This window comes from Cololabis saira, chromosome 18 (genome assembly GCF_033807715.1).
Source record: "Cololabis saira isolate AMF1-May2022 chromosome 18, fColSai1.1, whole genome shotgun sequence".
NCBI lineage: Eukaryota > Metazoa > Chordata > Actinopteri > Beloniformes > Belonidae > Cololabis > Cololabis saira.
In genome coordinates, this window is record NC_084604.1 from 24456440 (window position 1) to 24482571 (window position 26132).

The 26132-nt window shown below is 37.8% G+C and overlaps 1 protein-coding gene across 2 annotated transcripts; it reads left to right on the top strand.

Annotated features, from left to right (window-relative positions):
• Positions 1-6482: 6482 nt before the first annotated feature.
• On the top strand, positions 6483-25302 carry si:dkey-119f1.1 (Structural maintenance of chromosomes protein 6-like). Of its 2 annotated transcripts, none has more exons than XM_061747049.1 (27): positions 6483-6536; positions 9420-9589; positions 13144-13279; positions 13981-14086; positions 14265-14401; positions 14584-14645; positions 15061-15141; positions 15606-15707; positions 15893-16012; positions 16145-16243; positions 16456-16602; positions 17016-17104; positions 17242-17406; positions 17848-18026; positions 18344-18545; positions 19051-19165; positions 19846-20006; positions 20198-20333; positions 22141-22221; positions 22374-22544; positions 23086-23223; positions 23394-23539; positions 23640-23765; positions 23875-23980; positions 24207-24359; positions 24549-24646; positions 24890-25302. In XM_061747049.1, exons 2-27 carry the CDS (start codon positions 9461-9463, stop codon positions 24987-24989), a joined length of 3285 nt encoding a protein of 1094 aa, XP_061603033.1. In that variant the 5' UTR covers positions 6483-6536; positions 9420-9460; the 3' UTR covers positions 24990-25302. The 2 variants fall into 2 exon arrangements, with proteins under 2 accessions (XP_061603033.1, XP_061603034.1); XM_061747050.1 differs by lacking the exon at positions 6483-6536 and adding an exon at positions 6776-7736.
• The last annotated feature ends 830 nt before the right edge of the window (positions 25303-26132 follow it).

Consider the following 26132-nt stretch of genomic DNA (forward strand, 5'->3'; position numbering starts at 1 on the left):
CAATAATTCAACTAGAATATGGTGTAAAAGTTAATTTATTTCAATAATTCAATTTAAAGGTGAAACTAATATATTACCTGGTCTTATTACATGCAAAGCAAGATATGTTAAACCTTATTTGTTATAATTTTGATGATGGAATTGTTTATTGATTTCATAAAATATTCTTTAATTTATTTTTTATTTGGGGTTTTCATAAACTGTGAGCCATAATCACCAAAATCATAAAAAAATAAAGGCTTGAAATATTTCACTTTGAATGTAGTGGGGAAATAATATATTTGTTTCCCCTTTGCACATTACATTTACTACGAATGACGTTTTGCAATATATTCAAATTTTACGACCTTCATCTGTATATTATGACATCAATAAATAAGAGCATAATATATGTCCGTATTGGTTCAATACGGGACGCAACATTTTTTTCTCAAATAAAGGACAATTCCGTATTTCAAGGGACGGGTGGCAAGCCTACACGGACCCCAAGGTACAAATCTTTCCTGCTCACAATGCTGACCTCAAAAGGTCTCAGGATTTATGGTAAAATGTTGATAATGTCCATGACCGACCGACTGACGTTTATAGCTGAGGCTATTGTTTGTTTGTCTCAATTATTACACTTGAAGCTGCTACGAACAGTAACTTCCACTGGTATTAAGTAAATCAGCACAATGCATTAATTCTTTCTGTAAAGCGTACGGTATATTTGATCCATGGAGATTCACAAATCCAACTTCCAAGCAGTACTCCTTTTACTCTCCACCAGATCAGACATATACAAGGATTGACTATTTTTTATTAGACAATAAATTGACCCCTATAGTGACAGAGGTAGAATATTCTGGTATAGTAATATCCGACCACAGTCCAGTCATATTGAAACTTTCCTGAGAACACGCCGCCCCAGCAAACATGGCGTCTTAATACCAGACTGTTGGCGGATGACAATTTTACAAAATGTATGAACTCTCAAATAGATTTTTTCTTAGAGCTTAATGATACCCCTGAGATAAGCTGTGGCACTTTATGGGAAACCATGAAAGCTTATATACGAGGTCAAATTATTTCATATAGTGCAGGTGAAAGGAAAAGAAAGATGAAACGGACTACTGATATAATGAAAGCAATAAAGGAAGTCGACCTGGCACACTCTATGGCCCCCTCTGAAGAGTTACACACGAAAGAAGATTTTGCTCCAAACTGAATACGATGTACTGATGAGTCAACATGAGGAGGACCTATTAGGTCAAGACAGGATCTTTATGAGCATGGCGAACGCGCAGGCCGCAAACTCTTGAGCCACCAACTGAAACAATCAGCAGCTACAGGTAGGATAGTGGAGATTAGGGATATTCTGGGAAATAAAATTATAGATCAGAAGGGTATTAATGATCAATTTAAGTCCTTTTATAAGGACCTGTACACCTCAGAAATAAATAACAGGGAGTAAAAGAGTTAAAACGTTGCGTCGAGGCACACATTTATTTTATTGATTATTAATCACTTTTTTCATTTTCCTAATTATTTTTTCATTATATAAAAAAATCCTAATGGTGATGAATGACAACCGTCATTCCGAGCTGCCAGGACAGACCGTACGCCTCCTGTCTATGGGGGACAGTTTCCTTTTCCTAACCTTAACCTTAATCCCATTCGTCTAAAATTCCAGTCTTAGATTTATTTAATTTAAAAACAGGATTAAAAAGATATTCATCTTAAAAAGGTATGGCATTCATTTTTTTAATTAGTCTTATTTAAAAAACAAGGTTGAAAGTTCTTTATTTTGAAATAAGTAATTAAAGTAAACATTACATTCATTTTATTAAAAACAAGTTTAAAAGGTTTAAAATAATAAAACTATTATATTTCATTCAGTATTCTATGGAGGATTTTTTGTGCCAAAATTAAATAAATAAATACATAATTAATTAATTAAAATGGGAATGAAATATATCATTAATTAATTAAATGTGTCATTAATTAATTAAAGGGTCAAAGACGTGACGCTTACTTTTTCTGTCCGATGGAACTTTTTACCTAATAATAAACATAAAAATGAATAAAAAATATAACATGTATGTCTAATACGTTCCTTCTACATGTGCCCACTCTTATTTTATTTAAACATGTTGGTTATTGGTCATTTTCTGCCATCTGAAGTGTGAAAACATCATGTGGGGTGACCGTCCGGCCTTGACTTCTGTTTGGACAACTGGTTTTAAATCACATTAAAACTATTTAAAAATAATGCTTGCCCTATTGGGCATACTTTCAAACTTGTTTTAGATTTATTGACAAAGTTATGGAACATTTGTACACACATTTCAATCATAATACACAAACTAATCTTGTCCGAATATGTTCATTGTCTGAATTATCATCTGGGATGACCATGAAAAAAATACAATTGAGGGACTTTTATATTGACAATCATCTCAAAGAGGATGTTGCATCAGCCAGTTACTCCATGAGGGTCCCAGAGAGACAACCTGCAGGTCAGTAGTCTCTCTCTCCTTTACAAATAAATCCTCTTTCTAACTGCTGCAGTCATACGTCACATTTTGATATCATGTGGGGTGACCACCCTAAAACTGTAAATAATTCGTTTTATTTGCAAATCTATATTTTGAAGGTAAATTTGTTACTGATATGTGGTGAGAAGTAGCTAGCTTAGATCATATAGCTAACTGTTAGCCTGTTATATTTGATTAAACTTGAAAGCATCATGTGGGGTGACCACCTGTCATGTGGGGTAACCAACAAATGGCAATTCTGTATCAAATTCAAAATTGAATGTCTATCAGTTTTGGTTCAAATATAAATTATTGGTATAGCATGCATAAGTGGATACACCTTGTACACATTTTAAATCAGTTTTATGAATTTTAGAGTAAGTAAGAGGGTGACACTGCCATTATGGATAGAATGTATTTAAAAATGGTTTTCAAAAAATGAAAGGAAAAATGTGTCTATCTTTCTTGAACAGTTAATTTAATTACTGATACTTATTAAAATATACATTTTGTTATGGAAATCTATTAATTTTGAGATAAATGGTCGCCCCAAATGACGGTTTAAAGGTTTAAAAACACTAAAATACCTTTGTTTGAAGTTTTCACATACATGTATGTGTACACTACATTTCAAATGTTTGGAAAATGGCCAAAAATATCTTTATTTCAAGTATTTTAAAAATGGGCTACTCAAAGACCTTATACGTCTTTGACCCTAAAATTAGAATGAAATATGTCATTAATTAATTCAAATACAATTAATTTTAAGTAAAAATATATATTTATTATTTCAGCATTTAATTAATTAATGACACATTTAATTAATGATTTCGTGTTGCGTGTGAATCATGAAATGTAAAACTGCATTTAATTAATTAATGACACATTTAATTAATGATTTCGTGTTGCTGAATCATGAAATGTAAATGTAAAACTGTCAGTTTCACTCGTCAAACTCAGTGGGCGGGGCTAACGCGAATCCAGCAGAGCTGGATTCGCTCACGCTACATGCTCGGGGTCAGCAGGTCCTGCTTCCACATACTCTGCAAGGTCGAAGATATCGCTCACCAACTCTCTACAAAGTTCACGAAAATCCTCCGAACTCACAGTTGTCATGTTTAGAACGGCTTCCTCTTCCACCTCCAGTTTCAGACCAAAGCAGTGGATTCCACTGGATTTGCGTTAGCTCCGCCCACTGAGTTTGACGAGTGAAACTGACAGTTTTACATTTACATTTCATGATTCAGCAACACGAAATCATTAATTAAATGCGTCATTAATTAATTAAATGCAGTTTTACATTTCATAATTCACACGTAACACGAAATCATTAATTAAATGTGTCATTAATTAATTAAATGCTGAAATAATAAATATATTTTTTTACTTAAAATGAATAGTTTTTTAATTAATTAATGACATATTTCATTCTAATTTTAATTAATTAATGACACATTTAATTAATTAATGATATATTTCATTCCCATTTTAATTAATTAATTAATGATGTATTTATTTATTTAATTTTGGCACAAAAAATCCTCCATAGTATTCAAGGGGTAAGACAATAAATCATTTATGTGTAAAGTTCCTGGTAAAACCATATGTCTATGGGTAAAACAGCCGGTAAAGACGGTTAAAAACAGAGGGTATAAAAGGCGGAGCCACCAGGAGGCTCATTCTGCTTCTGGCATTCGGAGCATGTGTGTGCCCCCACAGCCAAACTGAACATGTCAGATCCAGCCAAGTGACTGAATCCAGAGCTGACTTCCTCCAGCTGGTGGTCACCTCTGGGGAAGTTGATGACTCTGCCCAGAATGGTCAGGACAGCTCTGCTCACCCTGTGAACAATGTCGTGGATGGTGGATCTGGGGATGTCAAATGCTGTTGACACAACCCTGTAAGAGGCAGCATGAGCCAGCCAATACAAAAATACAAGGACCTCAATGTCCTTGGCCCAACCATGGGCTGACTCCAGCTCCAGGGCAGCAATCAAGGCAGTGATGGAGGCCTTGAGAGTCTGAGGTTGGGGCGCAGGTCAACCGGATCATCAAAATACTGCCTGATGATAGGCACTGTGGTGTTCAGTTGGCAGTACACCATTGGATTCATGTTCTGAAATAAAAATACTGGTAAATCAAATAAAGAAATAAGAGTTATTGGTGTATTGTCTTTTTAAAAATGTAATATTTTGTTATCACTTTACAAGGCACAAAAGTAGGCTATAGGTATACAGTTGCTTATAAATGGTCATGCTTAGTATGCTGCTTTGGGTTACTGCAAAAATGGTTCATACAAAAATATATATTTTGTCAGATAATGTTTTAAATAGCCTAAACTAACCATGAAATTACCCAAGTATATTTCAGTGTATTGCAAATGTGTCTAATTTAATGTGTAGACATGTCAAATATAAACTATAGGTACAATAGGGCCTTCGCACTGTCAGTGCTCTGGCCCTAATTACATCACATGAGGAGGTCAGCTGCTGCAATTAAACTAGATATATTCACAAGATATTCTATTTTATATTTATATCTTTAAAATAAATTTATTTTATATTTCATTTTTTGTTTTTATGTATAGCATATTAAATAGAACTTCGTAACTGATATTCCCTGAGAAGTAAAAAAAAGTTTTATGCTTGCCTTTTCCTCTAAATAAAGGAGTATCTGGCAATAGGCCTACCTCATGGATGTATTATAGAACTACTATTATAGAACTATAGAACTGTATTATAGGCCTACCTCCAGCGTGAGGCCGTTTTGGACCGGAAGTGCGCGCAACAAACTTCAAAATAAAATAGTTATCGAATAATGCAGGTACTGGAGTTGTCCGAAATGCCCCACTACAAATTCTAAGGGCTTTTGCTTGCACTATATCAAGTTTATTGACCACTGTAGGGGCTGCTGATCCATATACCATAGATCCATAATCAATAGCTGATCGTATCATCGCTCTGTATATCATTAATAGCGATTCTCCATCAGCCCCCCAGTCAGATCCTGCCACACACCTTAGAACATTTATTATTTTCTCACACTTCAAAGAAATCTTCTCAATATGAGTTTTCCAAGTCAGTCTTTCATCCAGCCACATTCCAAGGAACTTGAAGTTTTTCACTTTTTCAACAGTCTGGTTGTATATTTGCAGATGATGTATTGGCAATTTCTTTTTGTATCCAAATACCATATATTTAGTTTTATCTATAAATATATTAAAGCCCCAATCATTGGCCCACTCAATCACTTTCTCCAGAGCTCTTTGAATTTGACTGAAAACATAAGATATTGGATGTGGCAAGACTGGGCTGCAAACTAATACAAGTGAATGAGTATTTTCATAAGGCACCTTTCTACAAAGAAATTTACGTTTTACGTCTCATTTATTCATTCACACACGCACTAATAAACTTGGGAAACTTGGAAAATGGCCAAAAATATCTTTATTTTAAGTATTTTAAAAATGGGCTACTCAAAGACCTTATACGTCTTTGACCCTAAAATTAGAATGAAATATGTCATTAATTAATTCAAATACAATTAATTTTAAGTAAAAATATATATTTATTATTTCAGCATTTAATTAATTAATGACACATTTAATTAATGATTTCGTGTTGCGTGTGAATCATGAAATGTAAAACTGCATTTAATTAATTAATGACACATTTAATTAATGATTTCGTGTTGCTGAATCATGAAATGTAAATGCACACACACACACACACACACACACACACACACACACACACACACAGAGAGAGACAGTGTGGGAGTCTGTCCCACTTCTCCATCCAGTCCTATCCCTCCAGTTTATTTTGCATTACTCTATTTCATTTTTAGATAGTTGTGGTGCTTCATAAAGCAACCACATAGAGAAGCGTAATGTCCCAGCAACCTGTTCAAAAAAAAAAAAAAAAGAGTGGTTGCTGAAAGATCTCGTGTATTCACGCGAGAGTTTTCAGACGGTAGCGCGGTACAGGTCTGGTGTTCAGAGTTCAGCTGCTGACACTTGAAGGTAACTATGCACTCTGCAGCTCACCACCACACCAGTCCTTTAACAAAACACAATGGGCTGCTGTTTTAACCTATTTACTCTCTGTTGTTAGTTAGCCAGCTAAGCTACGGGCGGGATTTGTTATCGTTTTAGCGCTGCTGCTTTGCCAAAAAATGCTACCTGATGGTTTTCTACCTTTTGTAGAGCTACAATTTTACTGTGTTTTACTCCCTAAACCACGTCCTTTACCCCCAAGTGGTCCTTGTCTCTTGCCAGGCCGTCATTGTAAATAAGAATGTGTTATTAATGACCTGCCTGGTTAAATAAAGGTGAATAGCCGAATGAATATCAAATAAAGCTATAGAATAGTTTTTTTTCCTCTCTTTATCGTATAATTTTCACAAAGTGTAATGCAATTCATGCAATGGGTAATGTATTTTGAAGGATCAAATACTCGACATCCCATATTATCCTTTTTACATGGTGCAAGAAATGATTGGCGTCGCAATCAAACGTTGAAATCGACTGTGCGCATGCGCAGAACCACAAAGTAGCATTTTCTGGCAGGGTTTGATTGATTGAAGAATTTATTAGAAGAATTGCATAGGATCAGGTACAGTTTCATGACAGTACAGATTCGCTGATACAAAGTCAATTAAAAGGCATTATTCCAAGAAAGCATTACACTTGTTTACACTGGAGACCTTTTTTTTAACTCGTACAGTATAACATTGAATGACATACAGGTAAGAAGCAGTACTTTGTAGGGAAGATTGTAAAAAAAAAAAAAGAAAAGGGGGGAATTACTGTTATTTTGCACCGAGAGAGACTAAAAGGTGATGAGACAAATAGAATAAGCTAGGTAATACAAAACAAAAGCAGAAAACAAAACAAAACAAACACAAAAACGAGAAACAATAATCAGAAGGAACAGCGGGATGTGCAGTAGAGGCTTTGATTATTCCCAGTTACGAGTATCAGCCTCTTGTAGGTGGCCTGTAGGTAGGGAGCATGGAATGGCAGAACACCGGCAGTGTGAGAGACCGGGACTGTAAATGGCAGCATATTACGTGCAGAGTCAATTAAGCACTTCTGTCGTTTTACGTTTTATTTTATGCTTTTATTTTGAAGAGTACCGTTCTTCCTCTACGTCCGTTATTAACGAGCTTTAACGTCTTGTTCCCGTCCGAGTGTGGCAGCATCTTCACGCTGATAGAGTTGGTAAAAATATACAAACGAATGATTAATTTGTCATATTTTGTGTTTAAACTAATGAAAGGTTATTTTATTGTGGTTCGCCCCGTGTTTTTTGTTGTTTACATGTCTCGTGAAAGGAATGTCACTACGAGGTGTGTGTGTCGAGGATAACTGAAGCAGGCTGAGCTCAAATTTAGCGCCCTTGGAAAGCAGAAGAAGGGAGATTTGTGGCGAATCCTTGTAATAACGAGTGATTAATTTTATTTAAAACAAACAGGAAAATTGTCATTATTTACAGCTGAAGGCGCTGTTTGTAGTGTTAAAGGAGCATGAGGCAGGATAGAGGCAGGATTTATGAAAAAAATTCGTATATGTTTCAAGTTTTCTAGTAATAATGTCAGGTGAAGCGTTCCAAACCAAAAATAATGAGTCCTCTAGTACAGTGGTCCCCAACCCCCGGGCCGCGGCCCGGTACCGGGCCGTGGGTCATTTGGTACCGGGCCGCACAGAGAGAAGAAAAAAAAAAATATAAAAAATAAAAAAATATATATATATATATATATATATATATATATATATATATATATTTTTATTTTTTTTTATTAAAAAATAATTTCTGTAGAATCCCCGACTGATGATGGATGACTCTCAAACTGATGGTTCACAATGTTTTTATTCCTTGGATGTAAATACACTGCAAACACACCGTAAGAGTTATAAAGGAATAAAATAAAATAAAATAGTCTTTCTACATTCATATAAGTTTAACTTAAATACAGACCGACGCAGCTGCTCGCTCGGTTGACAATAAAGCTACCACAATACATGAGCGACCAAACTCAAGCTGGACATAAATACGGTATAAAATTTGCACAAATCCTCATCAGCAGGTGCTTTTTGTGTCAGTTAGGCTCCACTTCAGCATTCCTGACACTAGTTTAGTCTTTCAGACACACTTTCTACTGCCGTTAAACTTTTACCGTTAAAGTCCGAAGCGCCAGATGTTGACGAGGTCTCGGCGAGACGCCTTCAAAATAAAAGCACTAAATATCAGTCTACTTAATATATAACAATAAAATAAAAGCCTGGCTTTAAATAGCGTTAATGAGAAAACAAACATAAAAACACATTTATAGAAACACTGATATTATAGGTAATTTACAATTTCCATTATTTCATTTTATTTCTTCAAAAATGATGTTTTTTTTTATTATTATTATTATTATTATTATTATTATTACTACTACTATAGCGAAAATACCACAGTTTTTAATGCCGGTCATTTTATTTAGTTTTTATCGGCTACACCTTTAGATTGGGCCGTGAAAATATTGTCAGACATTAAACCGGTCCGCGGTAAAGGTTGGGGACCACTGCTCTAGTATATCTCTCCGTTGCCTTGAACAGGCTGTGTGCTGCAAAATGTGCTGCAATTCGGGCCCAAATTTCCCGCGCTGTCCTGCGGATGTGACGTCACATGACGCAGCATACGCGTTCTCCCCGTTCTCCCGTGCCGGCTTCACTGTTGGCTGCAGTACCCCCGACGGCCGTATTGGCGAAGGGTGGCGCTAGAGAGTCATTTCTTAAAAGGAGCGTCATGCTCCTTTAAGCCTGAATTATGGTTCCGCGTTAAATCGGTGTAACCTGGGACTATAAATCAGCCTTTAGACTCGCTGTTAGCGACCTCAGTGTTTCCTTTCCTTTCAGTTTCGTTTCGCCCCCGAACGTGAAGTTGTCGGGTGTCCAGGATGTCTAAACGGAGTAGCCCGGCCACCGAACCCCCGGATAAACGCAGGAGATCCGGAGAAAACGGGTCCGATTCTCCTGATCACGATCAAGGACATCGATCACAGTCGGAAGAAGCTGACAGTGACCAGGTATGTAATGTCTTATACAAAAAGTTCTGCCAATTTCTGCTGCTTTGCCAAAAAATGCTACCTAATGGTTTTCTACCTTTTGCAGAGCTACAATTTTACTGTGTTTTACTCCCTAAAACACTTCCTTTCCCCCAAGTGGTCCATGTCTCTTGCCAGGCCGTCATTGTAAATAAGAATGTGTTATTAATGACCTGCCTGGCTTAATCAAGGCCAATGACTGAATGAATATCAAATAAAGTGATAGAATTGTTTTTTTTTTCTCTTTATCGTAGGCTATAATGTTCACAAAGTGTAATGCAATTCATGTCATGGGTAGTGTATTTTGAAGGATCAAATACTCAACCTCCATATTATCAATTTTACATGGTGCAAGAAATGATGGACGTGCCAATCAAACTTTGAAAATCGACTATGCGCATGCGCAGAACCACAAAGTAGCATGTCTCGGCATGTAGCAAGGATTGGCAGAACACCAGGCTTTTATGTGTTTTTGTTTTCTGTTTTATCTTAGGTAAGGCAAGTTTATTTATATAGCACAATTCAACACAAGGTAATCCAAAGTGCTTCACATCAATATTAAAAGCAATTAAACAGTAAACAACAAATAAAATGGTAAAATAATAAAAAACACAAGTTGTTAAAAAGTAAGGGCAGTAGAGTACAGCAGATAAGTATTTAATTTAGGAGTACGTTTCAGTAAACAGTAATGTTTTTAGGCCTGATTTAATGGAGCTGACAGTTGGAGCAGACCTCAGGTCTACAGGAAGTTTGTTCCACCAGTGAGGAGCAGAATAACTGAACGCTGCCTCACCTTGCTTGGTTCTTGTTCTTGGGACACACAACAAACCAGAGGGGCCTCATGTACAAAGAGTGCGTGGATTTCAACGTGAATCCGTGCATGGAATTCTTGCGTACGCAAAAGAAAATTCAGATTCTCAAAACTGTGTGTACGCCCAAATCCATTTCTTTGAACATCACAATCAACGTGGAATTGAGCGCACATGCGGGAGCACAACACTCCTCCCTGTCTCCTCCCTTAAGTAGATTCATTTGAATATGATAATGAGGGTAATTATCCATTAAAAACCACTCATCTTAACAAGGAACTTGCAAAAACAAGGAAAACAAATAAAAAAAAACATCAGCTGGTAACTGGAGACACTTACAGAAGTTGAGGCTGGAAAATTGATTTATTTGGGGGCATTTCTTCCGAGTATTGTTATTTGCCCCGTGTTCCATTCCAAGAAGAGCTGTGGGTTTATTATGATCGTAAGGGTTTGTGAATGTTAATATTTAGCGTTAGGGAATCACTACACTCTCCTTTTCTTGTTTGTATTTTAAGAACAGACATAACTTAAGTTGGTGGGACGAAAAGCGGCTCCTCGTTCCGCTTTATTGTCACGCGTATTTTATACTAACGGATTAAGCCTAGGGCTGCAACTAACGACTATTTTAATAGTCGACTAGTTAGCAACTATTGAAACGATGAGTCAACTAATCGGATAATTAGTAAAAAAAAAAATTTAATTTAGTATGAGGTTGCTTTAATTACGTGGCAAATGATGATAAACACAAGAAAGATGGGCACTAGAGCCCTGCGCGGGACTGTTTTCTTCATCCAGATCCCGCTGAATTGACCATTACTGCCCGCAACGTGTGTGTTACACTCCCGCCCGCATCTGGAAAAACTGAGAATTTATGCCGCACAATAATAGATTTAGTGTCATCTCCCGTACCGCAAGAGAAATGTCCAGACAAATCTATATGATTTAATGTTGACATGATCATTGTGGAGCTTGATGAATAATTGACAGTTCATAGGCATCTGACTGAAAGTTAGATGCAAATCCATCATTGTCATCATCACACAAGCTTTCGCGCAGCATCAATTATGATTGAGGTTATAGCAACGAGAGTAGGCTGTGAGTGGCTCAAATAATACTAATAAATAACATGAATTAAACAACGTTAACGAATGAAAGGAATTAATTTAACAAATGAAAATAGGCTTAATATCTTACCAAGGCGAGTCCGTTTGGTTCAACACTCCGACCTGCTTTCTCTTCAAATGCATTACCGACGTGCTCCTGTGAAAAGCAACGTCGGCTTTGCAAACCTCGCAAGTCATCTTTTTATTCGCCGTATCGAGGCTAAAATGCTCCCAAACTTTTGAAGTTTTATTTCCCACAGCTGTGCTGAGATGCTATCGTGCATGCGCGACTCTCGGCAGAGATTGTATTGAAAGTGAGATGCCTCACTCCATTGGAAAGACACGTCTGGCGACAATTGTCCACAATGGAATTCATTGTCGACAATTTTGATTATTGATTTTTGTCGACGAATCGTTGCAGCCCTAATTAAGCCCAATGTACACTTGTAGTGAGTCTTACACATTGTGGATGTCCACGGTCACCTCTCATAAGTAATAACAATGTGAACAACATAAACTTACATTTAAAACATGAAGCATCACGATCTGATTCCTCCGCTGCAGAAAAAAAGACAAGTTGTGCCAACGTGAGAAATAAAGAACAAAGTTGCTGTAACTCGGAGTGTTGCAGCCGCAGGAGGAGAGACCGGTCTGTGTCCCGGACTCCATCACCAGAGAAACACTTTCTATACTGCAGCATACTCGATATCAGACTCTGGAAGTTGCCTAAACATTAAATAAAAACATTATTTATATATTTCTGAGTCACATCAGTTCGTACTAACCAACCTTTCAGTGACATGTTAGTTTTATTTAAAAAAGACAACTTTACAGAACTGGTTCTTTGCTGCAAATTGTGTTTTAATGTTTGTCTGTTCAGACACAGTTATGGGATGTTTTAGGATCTGGCTTTTATCTTGAGTAGTCATCCCATACGGTCGTCATGGCGATTGGGAGATGTCCGACCCGTCAGCATCATGTTGGTCTGAACCGGAGCAGCTGGTCCAGTTCAGGGCAGATCCAGAAGATCCTCTTGGTACCTAAACCAGCTGATGGTCCAGTCTTAGTCCTGGACCAGCAGATCAGTGAGGACCCTGAAGACTCGCTCCTGATCCTGCATCAGCAGGTTCCTCTAACGGAGCCAAAGCTGCCATCGAGATTTGGGGGTGACATTGTTGTGCTCCTACCTTTTTACATGTTCATGTGGCTGATAGTGAGATTGTTGCAGCTCCACTCTTGTGTAACTTATTTGGGGATGTGGGGACTGTCGTGTCCTTCATGTGGTCGTGAACTTATTGTTGACGTCATGTCTCCTCATATTCTGGACTTCACTGCATCACCAGTGAGTGTCGGCAACGGACAAAACCTCAGAAAAGTGCGTAGGCCAGACTGGATTTGTGCACGAAAGACCGCAACTTTCCACGTTCAAATCACTTTGTAGCGATTTCATGACCGGTGTAATATGGTCCAGTTTCCTGGTGTTTGTAAGGAATCTGGCGGCAGCGTTCTGGATCAGCTGCAGCTGCCTGATTGATTTCTTGTTATCTTAGTATATTCTTAGATAATGTGCTACATTGTGTCTCACTCAGTTATTCATTGCAGCCACTGCGTCTCTTGTGTTCAGCTACAGAGTGCTGCTGAGGTGGTGAGTGATGCAGGAATTCTGGAGAGCATCACACTGAAAAACTTCATGTGCCACGCCAACCTCGGTCCTTTTGCCTTTGGCTCCAATGTCAACTTTGTTGTTGGCAACAACGGAAGTAAGTGCACCTCCATATCTGGAATATCCTAGAGAATACCCCCTAGCAACAATTATCCAAGTAAATGCAATAGTTTACATAAATGTATAATTATATTTTTAATAGAGATGTCCCCTCACTGGAGGACTTGCACAACGACTTGTATTAAAAAGGCAAAACAGATCACAAAAGACACTCCGTTTGCACTGTTGCCCTCAGGTAGACGGTACAGAGCAATTAAAACAAGAACAACCCGTTTTAGAGACAGTTCTTGTCCTACAGTTGTAACAAAACTCAATCTACTCAGCACTGCACAGCTACTAGCACTGACTGAGGGCACTTTAAATTTTGTTGTTATATAACGACTAAACAAAGATCTAATCTAAATTACCGCTCATTATTTGGTTCTGGTTATTACACAAGTCCTCAAACATAAAGGTTTAAGGTTCTGCTTCACAATGTATGCTCAACACATTCAACTTTGTTATCATTAACATTGGACATATCTTTAAATGTCCATCTTTAACTGATTTGTACTTTGTCTGACTTCTTAGGTGTCTGGTTTTAAGTCGAGTAGATGCATTTGTGATAAAGAAATTAATATTGCATTAGTCAAAGTACATAAACTTTGTTTAATAACATTGGTTAATATCTTATTGGCCATAAACCGCTGTTTCACACAATATCTGACACACTGTTCATCTGTAACCTTTTTGTAACAGGTGGAAAGAGTGCCATTCTGACAGCACTTATAGTTGCCTTAGGTGGGACTGCACAAGCCACAAATAGAGGCTTATCGCTCAAGGGGTTTGTGAAAGAAGGAGAGAGGTGAACATTTTTACATCATGTGACGCAAAAGTTTCTGGCTGATCTTGTAGTCTTATGAAAAACCTTAGTTTGTTTTTTAAACAAGAAATTCCTTTTTTGTAATAGGAAAGCTGCATCCCATTAATATAACATTTCATGATTTATCATATACTGAATATACTGTATTTGTTTTTTCCAGTTCTGCTGATGTGTCAATCACCCTGCACAATAAAGGTAGAGATGCCTACAGACCAGATATCTACGGTCCAGCCATCATTATTGACCAGAGAATAACACGAGATGGAATAAGAACCTATAAACTGAAAAGTAAAGCAGGTAAAGATCATAAAAATGTATATTTTACATATCATTTGGTAGACCAACTGTATAAGTCCCTACAGTTTGGTTCACTTATTTAAAGTATGTTTTTAGTTGGCTTTTTTTCTTCTTTTTTAACGATATTCATACAATATATAAAGGCAAAAATCTTGATTAATGTATTTTTTATCCTCTGATAGGCTATATAATTTCATCCAAAAAGGAGGAGCTCAATTCCATCCTCGACAATTTTAATATTCAGGTAAGGGACATGCATGACTTATTCATTAGCAGTTAAGCATCACTTTAGTGTTCCTCAAACATGAAAACATCAAATCTTACTGTAGCACTAGGGCTGCTGGGTGGCACAGTGGTTAAAGCAAGCGGCACATGTATTGAGGCTACCGTCCTCCTGCAGCGGTCGCAGGTTGAGTCCCGGCCCGCAGCCCTTTGCTGCATGTCGTCCCCATTCTCTCTCTCCCTCTACCCCCCTTCCTGTCTACGCCTTGAATAAAGGCAACTAGAGCTGCAAAAAAATCTTACTGTAGCACTTAACAAGTCATGAGCCCATTTGACTCAGGTTCGATGATAGACATCCAACTATCAGCGTTAGACTGCCAGCACAGTAACACATCTGTGTTACTGAAATGATCTTGTATTATCTTTTTCTTCCAAAGATCAACAATCCTGTATCAGTTCTCACCCAGGAGATGAGCAAATGCTTCCTACACTCAAAAGGAGAGGGAGACAAGTATAAGGTATGTATAAATGCATGACATTTCGTAATGGTCAGTTTATGGGAAACTTTAATGAATCGTACTAATTTCTTTGCTGTTTTAATTAGTTCTCCAGTCCTTCAAGAGTAGGTATGAAGTATTCAGCTTTGAGTGAAATATTTCGACTTTTTTTTAAACAATGCAGTCCAGACTTTAAGTTCCAGTCCAGATTTGCTGGAGCGCTGCAGTGAAGTTTACATAAAAGCCATAACAGTCTAGTACCTGTGTTAATAACCATTGACCTGCAAAACTAATGTCATTAGCAGGAGCTCCAACAATTTTCTTTTTCTTGTTTGTTTTCCTCCTAACATGCTTCTGTTTGCTTGATTCCAAGCTTAACATCCTTCCCTAACTGATATTGAAGAGTTGTTGGCCCAAGTTTAAGACCTGTCATTTTGTTGGAATCTGTTCTATAAAGTTTTATTTATAGATGTTTTTCCTTGCAGTTTTTTATGAAAGCCACTCAACTGGAGCAGATGAGAGAAGACTTCATTCACATTGAAAAAACCAAGCTTGTCACAGAAAATAAAGTAAAGCAACACCGTGAGGTATAGATTTGTTTCACTTTCAAGGATATACATATACTACATAACTGTATTGCTGGGGGATAATAATGATTATAATGAGGACCATGTGATATAATACATACCCTTTCCAGTATGACAACCTAGCAAATGTTTTGGGTTTCTAACCATGTTTTATTTGAACCTGCATGTTTACGGTACTATTACAGTGTTTGAAAGACTTGAAGAGGAATTTTTTGGAGAAAGAGGACCATTTCAAGAGCCTGGCATCGATTGATGAAATGGGCACCAAACTGGAGGAATTACAGAAGCAAATGGCTTGGGTTTTGGTGAGATTATCAAACACACTGAAGGGTTGTTGAGAATTTAACAGTCTGTAGTGGTTCACATTCTCCTTGACGTAGTTTGTACTAGAATTATTGGAAGTGTATTTTTTAAATTAAATTAAGCAAATGTTGCAGGTGGCTGAGATGGAGAAAGAGTTGGAACCACTGAAGGAAAAACTGGAGGCAGGGAGGCGGTCCACAGAGAAATATGATGAGAAAGTGGATGAATGGAAGGTATGACACTTCTGTAAATGATGTTCTATCTCAATGTGTGTGTTATCAATATAATTATGGCTAATGAAATAACTGCTTCCTCTGTAAGACGGCTCTTAACCCAATGTGGTTTTTGTCCGCACAGACCTGTTTTTTTGAAAACCATCACAACTTCCTGTTTTTTTTTTTTTCTCATTTTCTTTTCCCCAAATGTTCTTTGTTTCATTATGTAGAGTAAGGTTGGGGAAGCTGAGAAGAAATACAAGCAGATTCAGGAACAATTGGAGGGCATCACCCAGCAAGTCCAGGAACTTCAACCTAAATGTGCTGAACTGAAGACTGAGGCCCAGAGACGCAATAACCTCCTCAAGGGCTGTGAGGTCCGAATTTAGGAATGCGTTGCTCAAACATTTGTGTTGCCTTCCTTTTGGATGTTTGTATAGAAGAAATATTCTGATGATATGTGCCATGTAAAAATTGTGTGTTAAAATGATCAACTTTTTAGATGTTTTGGGGAATTTCCCCATGATAAATAAAATATCTGGCTTAAGAAAAGTGAACCAAACCACATTTTTAAGTGTAATATCCTTCAATAAGTGTACCGTAATTTTTATTTTAAGGCAGAGAGTACTTAAAATAAAAAATATATAATTCAATAATTTAAAGTCAGGTAATACTGTATTAATCTCCAAAGGGACTATGTTATTGATGAAGAGCAGTCTAGTTTTACATTTTGCTATTTAATTCTGTTAATAGACAACATTTTTATCTCTCACTTTTGTGTGTACTCCAGGTCATCGCCCACACCTGCAAGGCCAACCTTAGGGACCTAGATAAAGACAAAGTTCAGCTGTCTTCACGGATAAAAGATCTCAAAATCAGGTGTGATTGCATCTTGTTTTTATGTCCTGTGTTCCGTTTTTCCATGTTGATGTTTGTAGGCTTTCCTATGCCCTTTTTTCACTTATTGTCACGTATTTTTCACCTATTTGTTTTGAATCATCTCTTCTTCGCTTTAGCATTAATCAGGCCACAGGTGCAGAGAGCCAGGCCAGGGCAGAGCGTGTGGAGGAGATCCAGACTGAACTTGAAAACCTGAGGCATCAGATTTCCACTCTTGGCCAGCAGATTGATCAGTTTCAGCTTGCATGCCACCGTGCCAAAGAAGAACAAGGAAAGATGACGTAAGGAAATGGGCACAAAAGGAAAATAAATCATACATTCATGACCATTAAGGCTTGATCCCTTAGTGGCTTCAACTTGTGTTTTTCCCAACTCTATTGCTACTATTGTTCAGAAAAGATTTTAGTTAAACCAGTGTAAACATCTTGGTGTATTTGGACAAGAGGGAATCTGTTTTTTAAATTACAGTATTACGGTATTTCTTTCCTGGTCTGATGTACATCCAAGTATTATAAAACTATGGGTTTAATGTTCTTCAAGTCTGAAAGTTTTTTTTTTTTTTTTTACCAGGCACCAAGAAATTGATCAAGTAAAATAAAAGCTTTAATTCTTTGTCGGTACTAATGGACTGATTAATCTGCTCACTAAATCCTGGAAAAAAATATCCAGAACACTAATAGCCTTTATCATAGTGAAACACTGACCTATTTTCTTTTGTCCAGGACGGAGTACAAGGTGCTTCAGAGGTCCATTGAAGCCACCAGAAGGAATCAGAAGACTCTGGAGAGCAGTCGCTCTAATCGACTTCGCCGTTTTGGAGAACACATGCCTGCACTGCTCAATGCCATCCAGGAAGCTTTCACAAAGGGGCGTTTCCGGCACAAACCCCGAGGACCTCTTGGTAAGATTTGGTATATTTGTACATTAGTGTTAATGAGTGTAAATACTTTGGGGCATACAAGCTTTGACTCCTCCCTCAAGAGTGGATATTCAAGAGCTTTGTACCATCCAGAACAGTTTGTCTCATAAAAATGCAGTAACATGTTTTGTTTTCCTTCCATTGAAAACTGAACAAAGGTATACCAATGTTCATTTCACTTTGTCTTTAATCAAGTGTTGATTAACTTTCTAACTTGCTTTTTGTCTGTCGTCCAGCTTCCTGTGCCAGAAAACTGCCTCTAATATGCCTTTGGTTGTCATGTTTTGTTCCTTTTGCAGGTTACCTCATTAGTCTGAAGGACCCAGAGTTGGCCCTGGCTGTGGAAGTGTGTCTTAAAGGTCTGCTTCAGGCCTTCACCTGCGACAACCACGATGATGAGAAGGTGCTGCATGGCCTCATGGTGAAAATATTCCCTACAGGCCGCAGGCCTATCATCATAACCAGCGGTTTCCTTCCACATGTCCATGACACAAGAAGGAGGTGAAAAGAGCTCAGAATTTACCAAGTAAACCAAACACAGTTCTCAGTTTTAGTAGTACACAGTCCTGCAAAAGAGAATTCAAAGCATTCTTTTTCATGAATCTTGGTCAGGTTCAGTTAAAGGAGATTGATATTACTGCTTCATATTATGTTTTCCTGTTTTCTGACCTACCTGCAATGTTGAAAATTAGTTAGCATCTTGTACGTGGGGCGTAAAAAGAGAGGTGTAAGCTTGGTGCACATTTTATACTTGAATGACAGAAAAACAGGATTTAGTCTAGCATACCTGAGGTCGCTTCAACTTTGTGAGATTGCTGGATCCGTGTTAATAAAATAGAGCAAAATGTCTGTAAACTGTCATGTGGTATCCAGGGAGTGCGTGTTGGTGCCCGTCGCCAAAAATGTGCAGTATTGCAAGAGACTAATTAGGGAGTGGAATAAATACATTTGTATGGCATGTAACTAACAAGAATATGACATTGATTAGTATTGTTTCTTCCATCAGGGCTGTGGATCATCCTGAATATCCCACTGTTCTACAAGCCCTTGAAATTGAGGACCCAGTTGTGGCTAACTGTCTCATTGATCAAAAAGCCATTGAATGCATCCTGCTCATTAAGGTAATAATACAACAGTGGCTCAGGTGGTAGAGCGGGGTCATCCAATGACTCCCCAGTCATCTGTCGTGTCCTTGGGCAAGACACTTCACCCTCCTTGCCTCCAGTGAGGGCAGCTGTGGCTACACATGTAGTTCACCGAGTATGAATGGAGTGAATGAATAACAGAACCATAGTGAGTGCTTTGAGTGTCCAGAAAAGCGCAATATAAATCTAATCCATTATTATTGATGTCATTCCTTAAATATAAGGAAAAGGATAAAGGCTTAGCGTGAACAAACAGCATGTACTGTAACAGCTATTCAAGCTGAACAGAATTTTCAGAAAAGAATCATCCAACATGTCTTTTGATGTAAAACATTTTATTATGGTGATGTGGTTTGGTGATTTCCAACTAAGTTAACTCTTAAAATGATATCTCTTTGATTTTAACATGTAATCACACCACAATGTGTCAGCAATTTAGGTTCATGCAGAATCTTGATACAACTCAACATTTCAAGTAAAATATACGGTAACAATGAGAAGATTATGTAGTGATTTGGAAAAAAAAAAAAAAAAACCATAATTTCTTCTTTGACATTTACATTATGTAAATGTCATCTTTAAAATCCTATCAGTGTTCAAAAATTGTGATGTACTGACATGGATTGTTTTTGTTGCGTGTCTGTTTGCATGCGTAGGATCGCACACAGGCTCGGAGATTGTTGCAGGGCAAAAATCCGCCTCGGAACTGCCTCCAGGCCTTCTCAAAGGAAGGTGATCAGATCTTCACTAACCGTACTTACACTGCAGATCAGACCAGAGTGCTCTATCTGTCAGGAGACGTTGAGGATGAAATCAGGTGCGTGTGCGTCTTCGTGTGAGTCTTTGGTATACTGTAGGCATAGCTGAGCCAGAAAAACGACTCTTACGTCTGCTGTATGTTTAGGAAAAAAAATAAAAATATCATGAATGCCTTTTATATTCTGGAATCAGTCAGTTCAAGATGTGCTTTTTTTCTCTGTTTTTCTTGGTTCTTCACTTTCCTCTCAGGCATCTGCAAAAAGAACTGGAGAACCAGAAAGCTCAAGAGGGCCGTTTCCTGCAACAGATGAAGAAACTGGATGAAGATATAAAACAGAATGAAGGGTTACTGAGAAAAGCCCACGTGGGGCAGAAGTCCACTAAGGTAACTGCTCCTGTTTCACCACTATTCACTTACAGTACTCTTAAAGTTAACAAAGTCAGAGTCATTAATATTCTGTTTTTTCCGTCTCTTTATCAAGATTCCGATGTAGCAACATTATTAGAGGCAAACAGATTTGCCCTTTTTTTTTTTTTTTTAAAGATAATCTCCAATGACCATATACAAATCCATATTGGTCGATCTGAAGATAATATGTAAACAAAATGAAACCGCACAATTTTTTAGAACAAAATGACTTTACAAGCAAAAGTCAGCATTTCTATGCTCCCTCAGACTGAAGCATAGATTTAACGCTTCGAGGGGATTGTCCCATACAATTTTTTGCTATATTAATTACGATTAAGAGAGCTAGATTGCTGTAATTATGTTGTTATTGACCAAACTGTAAATACATATGGATGTCATTAAAACTGTCATTAAACGCTGTGGTTTAGACCTCAGCACAGTACTACACGTGTGAAATGAAAACAAAGTTGTATACACAAAGGTACCTATAGACATGGAGATTAAGGTGGTTTTACTACAGTGTCAGAGAATAATGCTTGTTCAGTGTCTTGTTGGTCATTCTTTTTTTTTCTCTTCCATCATTTTTTTGAGTGTTTTTAGTCATGTCAGCCGTGATGTCTACTGTAGCTCTGTGAGCTTGTTTCATCTTTGTTAATGTATGACACGGTGCCTGTATTTGTTGCCAAATCTTCAAATTATTTCTATCTCAAAACGTTTACCTCTTATGCAAAAATTAATTAATTAATAGTGCTGTTAAGTGATTACAAAAATTGAGAGATTGATTAATGAAGATCTGTAATTAATTAATCTATTTTTTAATCTCGCCTAAAAATTGCTGAGAAAAGCCCTCAACTCGAGGTGTCTTCCTTTTAAATTCATTACATTATCAGGGGTGCACACATGGGACTCGAGGGCCAGTCTACTGCACGTTTTAGATGTTTCCCTGCCTCAACACAGCCCTGATAGACAAGGCTGTGTCACCAACAGAGTGTGTAAACCTTGATGACATGTTAATGACGACCAGTGATTAGAATCAGGTGTGTTGAAGACAGGGAAACATCTAAAACATGCAGTAGACTACCGTAGCCCTCGAGTACCAGCTTGTGTGCACCCCTGTACATTATTGTGGCAGATCAAAACACTGATATATAAATGTATAAAGTAATTTATTCATTTTTTAACAGACTTGAACAGATGCAGTCCTAGTCATTTACATCCACTTGGTAAGAACCTTCGCCAGCCTCTTGGTCGCAGACGTGTGCATGCGCGGCTGCTCTCCTCGAGTTTTGTTTGGGGAAGAGCGTTGCTGTGGCAACATCGTTGCTGCTAACGTTAGCTGTGGCTGCCATCGCGACTGGGTGCTTTGCGTTTATGTGGCTAAACTTGAGCTGCTTCAATAGTGAGTAAAGTCCTTTCCACAAAGAACCTTTTATCAATGGTGCCGTTGGGGCGTTTTAGAAATGTAAATTCCCCATTCACTGGACCGACAACTTTCACATGCTCCTCCATTTTCACGTCTCTTCTCCACTACTCTCTTCAACACGGTGACAGCCAATCAATGTCCACTTCAAGGTGTGACTGGCCGTTGCTCAAGCACAAGAAGCCCACCGCACAAACACAGATTTCAAAATAAAGGCAACTTGCAAACAGAAAAAGTGAGAGATTACAAAATAGATTAAGCGATTTAAAAAAAAAAACATAACGATCTAAATATGCCTGTAATTAATTAACCGCAATTAATATGCTAATTTGACCCCCTATTAATCATTACTCTTTGTTACAGGACAAGGCCACAAAGTTGGAGTTTGAGCAGCGAGATCTCCAGAATGTGGAGGAGCCACAGTCAGAGGACCTCAAGCCTCTGGTTTGTACAGCTCACTGGTGTTTATACGAAAAAAACAAACACTATACCCCATCTTGTGTTCAGTTTAGTAGATTTATGTTAGAGAAACGTGGGCTGTTCAGTCAGCAAGCACAGGAGTCTTCTGATGGTCTGTAATATGTGGTCAACTCCAGGAGGAAGAGCTTGAGGAGATTGTTGTAAAGATTTCATCTAAGCAAGCGGAGCATGAAGAAGCAAAACAACAGATGGCCATCCTCAAGGCTGAGTACGAAAACGCAGAGCGGGAATACAAGCAGCACAAAGATCGCATCAACACCATCACTGAAGAGGCTGATTCAGTCAAGGTAAGGCTGTCACTTGTACAGTGAAGGTTGTTATGCTTTTTTTTTTTTTTTTTCTTCCTAAAGATTTTTTTGCAGCTCTAGTGGCCTCTTATTCAAGGTGTAGAGAGAGAAAATGGGGACAACATGCAGCAAAGGGCCAGGACTTGAATCCGCGACCGCTGCTGGAGGACTGTATCCTCAGTACATGTGACGCTTGCTTTAACCACCCAGCGGCCCAGGATATTTCTGACTATAAAGTCTCAGACATATTGAGGGGAAAAAACTAAAGTAAAACTAAAAACATTTTACTAAATACTTCTATGGAATTTTATTCAGTCAGATTGAACGTTTTGTTGTTTTAGTTAGAGATCATTGAACAGTGACGCCCACAAGTGAGCCATCTGCACACACTGACCCGAAGGAAACACCAGGTCAACAAAATGAACTGCATAATGGCATAGTTTAAAATTTTCACACTTTTTAGGACTGTCTAGAGTTATTCATATACCAAGATATGTGTTCATCGGTTTATTTTGTCATTATCAAATTTGTCCCTCTGCAGGAGGATCTGAATAAAGCTGACCATGAAGTGATGAAATCCAAACATCATAAGAAACATTACGATGAAAAGCGCAGGGCCCATCTCCAAAACATCCAGAATCTAGAAGGCCAACTTAAAAGCCAAGAGAAGGAAATAGAGGTGTGTTGAAATGTACTATTTATAATACAAACACGACCTACTCTTTTTCTTTTTTTCTTCCAAGTCTAATATTGATTTAATGTTTTGGTATAACCACCCATGTTATTTGTGTGTCTTAAAGTTGGACACTAATGGTAACTTTGATTTTTTTTTTTTTTTTTTTAATTCAGGTATCTGTGACAAAGGCCTCTATGATCTGTCCAGAACGGATTGATGTCCGTCGTTCTGGCAAGAGTCTGGACAGCGAGATCAGCCGCATTAAAGTGAAGATCAATACCCAGCAGGAACAACAGGGGGATCGTGAAGAGATTGTGAGGTACATTACTTAATTATTATTTTGGGTAAGCCCAACACTTCCACCACACCAAACTGATGCTGTTCGCTTCAGTTTTTCACTGGTCTCTTCTTACATCAAGGCAGTACCATGAAGCCACAGAGAAGTATAACAACATGTCGCAGCAAATGAAAAACCTCAACAGCTTCATCAAGAGCCTGGAAGGTGTCGTAAACAACAGACTGAAGGTTTACACTGAACTCAGGAGGCAAGTTACGATTCTTTAACTTTCTTAGCTTATTTTAGCAGTGATGCACTAAATGTTAAGCAAGTTTATATATAGCAATGTTGACAAAGTGCTGTATTTGGTGTTGTAGGTTCTTTTCAGCTCGCTGTAAATATTACTTTATGAGCATGCTGGCTCAGAGAGGCTACAGTGGAAGCATGATGTTTGACCACAAGAATGAAACCCTGTCCATCTCTGTAAGATCATTTTATTGCTCAGTAATGTTCATTTATTTTTTATTTGTTATGGCATCTGCTTGTAGTAGATGCTTCTTTATGTGAAGTGTAAAAGAATGGGCATAAGCTGCCTAAAATTAAATTTATTTCCCTTCTTATCAGATGGGGTTGCACTCAGAAGTCATGATTTCCCAGCATAGATTTCTTGTACAGAACTAACGTGGACTGTTTTACCACGCCTGTTTAGGTGCAGCCGGGCCAAGGAAACCAGGCAGACTTGAGTGACATGCGCTCCCTGTCTGGAGGGGAACGCTCCTTCTCCACTGTTTGTTTTGTTCTCTCTCTTTGGGCCATCACGGAGGCGCCTTTCCGCTGTCTTGATGAGTTTGATGTTTTCATGGTAACATGACACAGTTTTGATGATGTTTTAAGTTTGTATATATATTCAAGCGTGCCAAATGGCCAAACTAGGATCTTAGATAATTCATCTGTCATAACAAACAGGATATGGAGGGAAAAACTATTTTATACGACAGTTCAGTTGCTCACTTTGCTTAAAACTAACGTTCTTGGTCCTTTGTGCTCCTAGGACATGGTAAACAGGAGGATATCTATGGACATGATGCTGAAGGTGGCTGCCAGTCAGCCGTACCGACAGTTCATTTTCTTGACCCCACAGCACATGAGGTAGCCACTGACACAACCTCTGTGTGTTTATGTGCCTGTGTATTAAATCGGTTAGACCACCCAGATATCTTTTATTGAGTTAATTGCTGTATATTCATTTTAATGAATTAGCTTTCATCGTATAAATGTTTTTTTTGATAGATTGTGTTACTTCAGTACCCTGCTTGGTTTATAGTAAGAGCTCACATAATATAAAAGACACATCCAGATTGTACTCTTTGTTTTGTTTTTTTTCTTCCTCAGTTCCCTTCCAGAGGCCCCACTCATCACTATCCACCGTCTCAAAGATCCAGAGCGAGGACAAAAGGACTCCCAAAAAAGTGCAAACGCAGACCAGCAGTAGTTTTGAGGATGCACAAAAAACGGTTTCAACCCTGTGTAATAAATTGTTCAGTTGTAAGAATGTGTAACACTGATGGTTGAGTTTTGTTCAGGAGGTTGTGTGCCATGTTAAAACTTCATAAAATGTTCATAAAAAAAAGGTTGTGTTTTACATGTCTAGCGTTTTTAAACCTAATGCAGTCTTTTTAGAAAAAAAGAAAAAAGCCATCAGCATTATGGATGATGACAAAACCAAGTGTTTGTTTATATATGTTTATTTCTTTTTTTTAAACAATGAATATTTGCAATTTTCTTTTTAATAAATTATAAACTGACTGGTTTGAATATTTATTTGGCTACAACAAAGGTACATTTGTGCTGTTGATTCTGTATAATTGTTATATAATTTTGTTTCCATTAATGTTGGTACAAAAAACAGGCTTGAAAACATTCATTTTCGAAACTTTAAAAATAAACAAACTGACAGATGTTAAAATATACTTTTATCAATCTGAATGTGACTTCACCAAAATCAGGATTTTTAATTCTGACTTAATTTTTGTATGCTTTGCTGATGGTTTATTCTACATCATAGTTACAGTACCTGTCTTGCTTCCTGTTTCATAAAGGAAGTTCAAGAAAAATTTGAGTTAAAATACAGAAAAAGGGCCACTGGGTGGCACAGTGGTTAAAACGAGCAGCCCATGTACTGAGGCTGCAGTCGTCCCGCAGACCTGGTCGCAGGTTCAAGTCCCAGCCTGTGGACTTTTGCTGCATGTCATCCCCATTCTATCTGTCTACACTATGAAAAAAGGAAACTAAAGTCACAATTTTCTTTTTTTTTAATCCAGAAAAAACTGGGATAGGGTGTAAAATGTAAGTAAAAACAGAATCCAGAATTGATTTGCATAGCTCATAAATCATAAATATTGTATTCTTCCCAATAGAACTAAACAACACATAAGATGTTGAAACTGACATTCTGCCATTTCATGAAAATCATGATCTCATTTTGAATTTGATGGCAGCAGCACATTTCAGCAAAGGGTTTCACTCCCTTTCTACACGAAACTTAAAAAGCCAGAGTTTTCTTCAATCAGGTTAAACTTAGTCATGTTTTTTGCAAAACCCCCTTTATGAAACAGGCCTCTTAGTCCTGATTGTT

Bases quoted from the DNA above. Each gene is read 5' to 3' on its own strand.
- si:dkey-119f1.1 (XM_061747049.1), top strand. From the start codon at position 9,461: ATGTCTAAACGGAGTAGCCCGGCCACCGAACCCCCGGATAAACGCAGG. The intron at 14,087-14,264 runs GTGAACATTTTT...TGTTTTTTCCAG, and splicing joins TTTGTGAAAGAAGGAGAGAG to TTCTGCTGATGTGTCAATCA. The intron at 18,546-19,050 runs GTGAAAAGAGCT...TTCTTCCATCAG, and splicing joins GTCCATGACACAAGAAGGAG to GGCTGTGGATCATCCTGAAT.